A 9,388-nucleotide genomic window follows, 5' to 3' on the forward strand; every position below is an offset into this window, starting at 1 on the left:
TTAAGAATATCATGATTTTATTATTATTTTGACATAAGAATATTATGAATTCTGGTAGGTTTTTTTTTTGTCAACTGAATTCTGGTAGGTTGAAACTAGTTTTTTCCTGTATAACTATTTTTTTGCTACATTTTGATTCTAAATTTTAGGCTATGTACTTTATTTTTAATATTAAATCGGGTTGGTATATATTATATATTATTCTTGATTTTTAGTACAATTTTGATAAAATCCTTAGAGTTTGTTGTTTTGGAAAATCTGATATAATAGCGTTCTAAACGAATTCCAATTGTTGACAAAAAAAATACGAATTCCAATTTTAAATTTTAATTCAAGAAACTGGTGTTGTCATTTGAATTATCGTTCCATTGCATTTTCTTCACACGATGGCTTGTATGTATACCTGTATTGTATCTATTTTTACAAAATGTATTTAATTATCTTCTACGTTTATCTGTTTGATTAGTGTACAAAATATTTTTTCGGCAAATTCTCTAAAGTCGAATGCCTACGAAAGTTACCACTTTACAGTTTACATGCATAATTTAGAATTTAATGAGAGATTATGTTGAGAAGCGAGGCTCGTGTTCTTATCAACCTTCGAAATAAACCTTCTAGATACTTCTCGAATCCGTCAATGCTCATCTCGACCTCTTCAAGCTTATTTTGTAGGTCATCACGAGAGCAACATATCGATGAACCCAAACTCTCCAACTCGTTCTTCGTCTCCTCATGATGAACCTTCTTTTTCTTTAGTACCGAAGACAACTTGCTCTTAATGTTACTTTCTCGTCCCGACAAGAACTCCAAGAACGACTTCAACACCGACACGCTAACTGAAACTACTCGTCTCATCGCATTTATAACTGCCGCAAGGTGTTCATCTTGTTGGCCATCACTTACCCCCGACGACGATGAACATGACTCTCCATTGAATTTCTTCAAGGATCCAAGAACCTTCTTAGTTTCTTTTCTCATGTTCTTTCTAAATCTGACATAGCCAGCGACAGCGACATCGAGTTGATCAGCTCCTCCTCTGGCTACTTTCTTGCGTCTGACACATGACTGAACACCACGAACATGTTCGTGAGTCTCCACCATGAGGTCTCTAGAGATATTGCATATATCCATTAGCCTTAAAGACCCATCGAGCATCTCCTCCATAAACTCTGATACATCCGACGACATAACACGCTGAGTCGAACCCATTTTAAGAAACTCCTCCGTACGATTATAGAGCTCCTCCAAACCAGCCAATGCCGTCAAGATTGATTCTGAAGAACCCGGCGTGGTGTTAATCGCTTTAACCTTGTTAAGAGCTTCCTCGATCCCTGCCGTGCTCGGATGTGATCTTGAAGGTAAACTGATGGATCTTAGTTGTTTCTTGATAGTCATATTCAACACTTTTTTCCTCTCCTTTTTGTGTTTTTTTTATAAAGGTGTTTTGAGTTTTTTTTTCCCTTTCTTTGATCGATCTGATTTATCCAATTCGATGTACACATGCATATTTATACAACCAACAATAATTGAATTGTTAAATTTTATTGGTCCGATTATCACTGGCAAATCTGTGACTTTCTGAGCTGTCGGGTTATTATATTGGTCAAATTATTTGGCCACAGAGTAAAGCCTGATGAGTCATCGTTTGTGGTGTCGCTGGTTTCGCCACATTATCAATACACATTTTTTGTTATATTTAAATTTAAAAGTATCGACGGTCATAAAGTTATCTCGGTAGGTTACTAGATCCAGATCTTCCTCAACCTTATATTATCCAATCATATTCAAGAAGGTTGCTTACTACGAAGAGATTTTTGTACAGGGAAATAAAATAATGTTTTTATATAAGTTCCTCTGCATGGCTTCTCACATTATGACACGTCCAAGAGGATCACGGGTTTTGAGTTTATTTACTTGCGTGATTTCACACACTTTTTCCTGTAATCTGATTGACTAACGTGTATATTTATTAGAAACGAAGAACATTTGATGATCATATCGCTTAGCATGTCTGACTTCGTATAGACGCATATATTTTTGAAAAATAATTTAAAATTGAATCATCATATTTTATAGTTGACACAATTAAAATAGACTTCTCAACTAAAAGATGTTTTTTTGACAAGCGAGACGGTATCTTTAAATTGACCAACAATAGTAAATCTTCCAGCAATGGTTACTCTCTGAGACTACTATTGATTTGTATTATTACACGTGTATAAACGCTATGCTTAATTTGTAGATTCATATCACAAAATATCCATATCATGGATTTGCCCCACGTATATTGTCCCTTGCGCCAGGTACACGTGTAAAATGCCTAACATTTTTAGTTGAACTGTGTTTTGCTTTTAGGTGTGTGGGCACCAATTATTCCATGTTCCATCACGCTATGCTAATGTTATTATTTATGTTCAAAAGTTCACTTTCGTCGAAATAAAAAAAATGAAACTAACATTCACTCCACAAGTTTGTTCCATTTCTTTCTTATAAAAAGAATATTCCAAATATATTCCATCTCCACTTTATCATTAATTATTAATAGAAACCTTATATTTTTTTATATTTACCTATTTTACCTAACTATTTTGTTTTAACAATAATCCAACATAATCATTATTTAATATTTTCATATAATAAATTTATTACATAACATGAATAAACAAACATAAAACATCATAATTTGTATAAAAAAACACCATATATAACTTTATAATTGATTAACAAAAGTATTTAGAGTAAGAAATGAGTTTATTTATCTTTGATTCTTTTAAAACGAGTTAAAAAGTTCTTAAAACAAATATTCATATGTTTTTTTTATATAAACATCTTATTAGATAAAAATAATTGTCGAAATTTTGAAATTAATTGGATTATATTAAAAGATATAGTTTATTTTGGCAAAAGATAAAAATAAATAAAAGTTAAGGACCAATATATAATGAAAAAGTTCATCTTCAAAAAATGAAGATATGTACCGTAAATTTTCAAATTTGAAGCAACACTGTTCATTGTTTTATTTTGAATTCAAAAATAAAATAGAGTTGGAGTAAAACTTACTTTAAAATGAAATAAAAGGTAAAAAATAAAGTGGGATTGGAAATGGTCTTAATGTATAAAGAACTAAACACACATTCCTTTACGAATAGATAAAGAGAGTACTTGCATGTTCCACGTCATTGCTAATGATCTTGCTAAACTTGTAGGAATCTTACACCAATTATCAATCGGATAAGAACTAGCTAGAAGAAAGTATGTTATGAAAATCGGTTACAAAAGAACAAAAGAAAGTTGCCAATGATCTTGCTTTAACTTTATCAGATTCCTACACCAATTATCATTCGGATAAGAGCTAGCTAGAAGAAATAAAATAAGTGTCTAAAGTAGAGTCGTGTGTTTCAGAAAATGCTATTCTACAAACAATTAAGCTGTGATGATTGATGAACACTGAATCTCGTCACTCTAGCTAGTAGCTAATGTAATCTTACTCTTACATTTTGATATATATAATTTGTGAACTTTATGCACATCGTTTTAAAAGTTTGAAAGAAGTATTTGCTATGCAAATCACCAGTCTGTCGACCATTTAAAAAAAAACCCAGGTTGGAATCTAATTTTTGGTAAAACATTAATTAGTGTCACACATGTAGACACCCAACCATAATACATCTCAACCATAATAAATTAACATTAACTAGATGATATCTTTGTTGAAAAAATAACTTCACAAATAATATTATAGATGCCTAAAATAATCCTTAAACTTAACATCAATATTTTATTATATGATTAAATGAGTTTAATATTTTATTTTACATTAGTACAAACATGAGGTCTAGATGATATAAAAATCGGTTTACACTTAGATCAATCCCGGTTTACAATAGTGCAAAACTGAGATTCTTGTTTTTTTTCTTGCAAGAGAAACAACATGAGGATTGAGGACAGAGATGTATACATCTGATTGACAAAAAGAAAGAGAAAAAAAAAAGACTCAGGTCTCAACAGTTACTTAGGATATTAAGGAACAATAATCTGTTCTTGACTAAGCACTTGAAAACAGAGTCCAGCTCTGCCTCCAGATCACCAAAGCTCTCTTCAACAATATCTCTCCTCTTGTTCTTCTCAAGAGAGCCCAAAAAGACATCGTCAAGACTTTTCACTTCTTTTATCAGATCCAGATATCTATCTGCCAATGACCTCGATGCTAAAGGAATTGGAAAAAGACCAATGATGTTCTTGATTTTCCTTGCTGGAGGTGGTGATGGTGGTGGTGTTGTCGATAGGAACAACAAAAGATGCCTGAGAATCGAGACAGAGATTTCGATCGTCTCTCTCAGAACACTCGTAGATGCTACCGCTGGATCTTGATCTATATTTGGGGAAATATCTATAGTTTCCATTTTCTTAAGTCCATTGAGGTGTTTGGAGATTTCTTTCTTTGCCTTCTTCCTCACGTTAGCATATGCCCTAACCTCCTTCTCTACGCTACCTTTCCTACGAAGAGCTGATTTGAGATTCATCATGTGCTCTCTCATCGTGACAATCACCTCCCTTGCGGCCTCACACACGTCGAGCAACACAATGGATCCATTTAAAGAATCTTCTAGAAGTTTCCCCTTATGGTGGTGACGAAGAGTGTTTCTCACGTAAGAAGACTCGAGTAGCTCGTGGACGCAGCCGTAGAGCTCGGTGAGGTTCGCGAGTCCAACGAGAAGCGTCTCGGACCCGAAAGAAGCTGAAACTGAGACTGAGGAAGAGGATCTCCTCCAGATACTGAGCCGGTTCAAGGCTGCTCTGAGTTTAACAGAAAGTGGATGGATTCTTGTAGGAAGACTCACAGATCGAACCGGCTGGTGTGTGGTTCGATCAGATAGGAAAACTGAATCTAAACCCTCCATGAATAATTATTTAAGAACTCTATATTTTGGTTGAGATGCTCTATTAAGGTTCTTGACCGTGTTATATATAGTACGGAGAAGCTCAAGAACAGAGGAATTCTCGGGTTAAACGACGTGGGAACATGTGAGAAGAACATGGGTCACTTAGTCTGATCTGTTTGTTTCTAACATGAATTAATCATCAGGTAATGGCCAGTGACTCTTGTAACTCATGTTCCTCTTTGTCTTCTTGTTATGCATCCATTCAACTTTGGCTACATACTGGTCAGTGACTCTTGTAAGTCATGTTCATCTTTGTCTTCTTCTTGTGCATACATTCAACTTTGGCTACATACTAATTTTTTCTAGTCAGTTGGTTGGTCGTTTGTCAGTAACCTATTTTTTCTTGATTAACAAAAATTACTACTTTTTCTTGTCAGGTTAGATTTAAGTTAAGAGATCTTAAGAAGTCCAGCTTCAAAGAACCAAGGCTGGGCTTCTTTGTTTTTAGTTCTCTAGCAGATGGTTTTATATAAATAAGTAAATAACCAGAGGAGGAATCTTTAGATAATTAATTGCGATTAATATATATATACAAAGATGTACTAATAAATGATAAATTTGTAATTTTGGTTTGATAAATTAATTCATACTTTATTCTATATATATATATATATATATATATATATATATATATATATATATATATATATATATATGTTATAGTTATATAACGAAGTATATAACAATATTTTTTTTATTTTTATAACAACATAGGTAAATGATATAAGCTATATTATATATGATTTTATTTTGTGGTGAATGAAATGATATTTATAAATGGTTACTATCTAATAATTTTTTGAAGAAAAAAGTAAAGATAGAAAATTGAATAGTTAGTTATTTTAGTATTGATTTTCATAACAACATAGGTAAATGCTATATATACTGAAGCTTATGATCTTTAGTGTTGTTTTAAAATTTCTAAGCACATTCTACATTTGTATTAATGTATACTAAACTCTTTTTCATGGTACATGGACATCGTTTTAATTTTTGTCAATTAATTTAGTAAAAATTTATAATACTCTCTAAATTGGTGGAATAACCACAATAAAATCGCTATTTTCAAAGGAAACGGAGACAACAAAAGTTCCAAACATCTTTGACATTCATCATATGTTAGTGAAAGAAGTAACTATGCATTAAAATAATTTTTTCATATTTTTGAATTTTTCTCAAAATCTAAGTGTTAAAAGCCTACGAAAATATTGATTTTTTCGATAAATGCTCTATATACTGTAGCCTATGATCTTTAGTGTTGTTTTAAAATTTGTGAACACATTCTACATTTGTATTAATGTATATTAAACTCTCTTTCATGGTACATGAGCATCGTTTTAATTTTTTGTCAATTAATTTAGTAACACTTCATAATACTCCCTAAATTGGTGGACTAACCACTATAAAATCGTTATTTTCTAGAGAAACGGAGACAACAAAAGTTCCAAACTTCTTTTACATTCATCATATGTTAGTGAAGGATGCAAAACTGCATTAAAAATATTTTTATATTTTTGAATTTTTCTCAAAATCTATTGAAAATATTGAATTTTTCGATAAATGCTCTATATACTGAAGCTTGTTTTAAAATTTCTAAACACATTCTACATTTGTATTAATGTATATTAAACTCTATTTAATGGTATATGGACATCTTTTTATTTTTTTGTCAATTAATTTAGTAAAACTTTATAATACTCCCTAAATTGGTGGACTAACCACTATAGAATCGTTATTTTCTAGAGAAACGGAGACAGCAAAAGTTACAAACCTCTTTGACCTTCATCATATGTTAGCGAAGGATGCAACTACGCATTAAAACAAAATTTTCATATTTTTTAAATTTTCTCAAAATCTATGTGTTAACCGCTACAAAAATATTGAATTTTTCTGTAAATGCTCTATATACTGAAGCCTATGATCTTTAGTCTTGTTTTAAAATTTCTGAATACATTCTAAATTTGTATTAATATATATTAAACTCTCTTTCATGGTACATGGACATCGTTTTATTTTTTTATCAATTAATTTAGTAAAATTTCATAATACTCCTTAAATTGTTGGACTAACCACAATAAAATCGCTATTTTCTAGAGAAACGAAGACGACAAAAGTTCCAAATCTCTTTGACATTCATCATATATTAGTGAAGGATGCAACTATAGATTAAAACAATATTTTCATATTTTTGATTTTTTCTCAAAATCTATGCCCGTACGAAAATATTGATTTTTTTGGTAAATGCTCTATATACTAAAGAATATGATCTTTTGTGTTGTTTTAAAATTTCTAAACATATTTTAAATTTGTATTAATGTATATTAAACTCTTTTTCATGGTACATGAGCATCATTTTAATTTTTTTGTCAATTAATTTAGTAAAACTCTATAATACTCCATAAATTGGTGGACTAACCACTATAAAATCGTTATTTTCTAGAGGAACGGAGACAAAAAAAGTTCCAAACCTCTTTGACCTTCATCATATATTAGTGAATGATGCAACTATACATTAAAACAATAGTTTCATATTTTTTGTATTTTTCTCAAAATCTATGTGCTAAAGCCTACGAAAATATTAAATTTTCTGTAAATACTCTATATACTGAAGCCTATGATCTTTAGTGTTGTTTTAAAATTTTTAAACACTTTCTACATTTGTATTAATGTATATTAAACTCTCTTCAATGGTACAAGGGCTTCGTTTCAATTTTCTGTCAATTAATTTAGTAACACTTCATAATACTCCCTAAATAGGTGGACTAACCACTATAAAATCGTTATTTTCTAGAGAAACGGAGACAAAAAAAGTTCCAAACCTCGTTGACATTCATCATATGTTAGTGAATAATGCAAAAATGCATTAAAAAGATATTTTTTTTTTATTTTTGAATTTTTCTCGAAATCTATGTGTTAACTACAAAAATATTGAATTTTTCGATAAATGCTCTATATACTGAAGCTTGTTTTAAAACTTCTAAACACATTATACATTTGTATTAATGTATTTTAAACTCTCTTTCATAGTACGTGGGCATCGTTTAATTTTTTGTCAATTAATTTAGTAAAACTTTATAATACTCCATAAATTGGTGGACTAACCACTATAAAATAATTATTTTCTAGAGAAACGGAGACAACAAATGTTTCAAACCTCTTTGACCTTCATTGTATGTTAGCGAATGATGCAACTTTGCATTAAAACAAAATTTTCATATTTTTAAAAATTTCTCAAAATCTATGTGTTAACCCTTACAAAAATATTGATTTTTTCGGTAAATGCTCTATATACTGAAGCCTATGATCTTTAGTGTTGTTTTAAAATTAGTGAACACATTATACATTTGTATTAATGTATATTAAACTCTCTTTCATGGTACATGGACATCGTTTTATTTTTTTGTCAAATAATTTAGTAAAATTTCATAATACTCTCTAAATTGGTAGACTTAACCACTATAATATCGCTATTTTCAAGAGAAACAAATATAACAAAAGTTCCAAATCTCTTTTACCTTCAACATATATTAATGAAGGATGCAACTATACATTAAAACAATATTTTCATATTTTTTAATTTTTTTCAAAATCTATGTATTAACCCTTACGAAAATATTGATTTTTTAGGTAAATGCTCTATATATTGATGCCTATGATCTTTAGTATTGTTATAAAATTTCTATAACACATTCTAAATTTGTATTAATGTATATTAGACTCTCTTTCATGGTACATGGGCATCGTTTTAAATTTTTGTCAATTAATTTAGTAAAATTTTATAATACTCCCTAAATTAGTAAAATTTTATAATACTCCCTAAATCGTTATTTTATAGATATGCGAAGACAACAAAAGTTCCAAACCTCTTTGACCTTCATAATATATTAGTGAAGGATGCAACTATACATTAAAACAATATTTTCATATTTATGAATTTTACTCAAAATCTATGTGTTAAAGCCTCGAAAATTTTGAGTTTTTCGGTAAATGCTATATATACTGAAGCCTATGATCGTTAGTGTTGTTTTAAAATTTTGAAACACATTCTACATTTGTATTAATGTATATCAAACTCTCTTTCATGGTACATGAGCATCGTTTAAATTTTTTGCCAATTAATTTAGTAACACTTTATAATACACCCTAAATTGGTGGACTAACCACTATAAAATCTCTATTTTCTTTAGAAACAGAGACAACAAAAGTTCCAAACCTCTTTGACATTCATCATATATTAGTGAAGGATGCAAAAATGCATTAAATCAGTTTTTTTTATATTTTTGAATTTTTCTTAAAATCTAAACCCCTACGGAAATATTGAATTTTTAGGTAAATCCTATATATACTAAGCCTATGATCTTTAGTGTTGTTTTAAAATTTCTGAACACATTATACATTTGTATTAATGTATATTAAACTCTCTTTCATGGTACATGGACATTGTT

General features: G+C 30.0%; 2 protein-coding genes across 2 annotated transcripts; both read right to left on the bottom strand.

Moving 5' to 3' along the window:
- Positions 1 to 369: 369 nt before the first annotated feature.
- On the bottom strand, positions 370 to 1,476 carry LOC106295950. Its single transcript, XM_013731969.1, has one exon. The coding sequence runs from the start codon at positions 1,393 to 1,395 to the stop codon at positions 553 to 555; it is 843 nt and encodes a 280-aa protein (XP_013587423.1). The 5' UTR covers positions 1,396 to 1,476; the 3' UTR covers positions 370 to 552.
- A 2,391-nt stretch (positions 1,477 to 3,867) lies between these two features.
- LOC106298878 lies at positions 3,868 to 5,216 on the bottom strand. The gene has a single exon (XM_013735011.1). It carries the CDS (start codon positions 4,899 to 4,901, stop codon positions 4,002 to 4,004), a length of 900 nt encoding a protein of 299 aa, XP_013590465.1. The 5' UTR covers positions 4,902 to 5,216; the 3' UTR covers positions 3,868 to 4,001.
- Between the last annotated feature and the right edge of the window lie 4,172 nt (positions 5,217 to 9,388).

This window comes from Brassica oleracea, chromosome C1 (assembly GCF_000695525.1).
Source record: "Brassica oleracea var. oleracea cultivar TO1000 chromosome C1, BOL, whole genome shotgun sequence".
In the NCBI taxonomy this organism is placed as follows: domain Eukaryota; kingdom Viridiplantae; phylum Streptophyta; class Magnoliopsida; order Brassicales; family Brassicaceae; genus Brassica; species Brassica oleracea.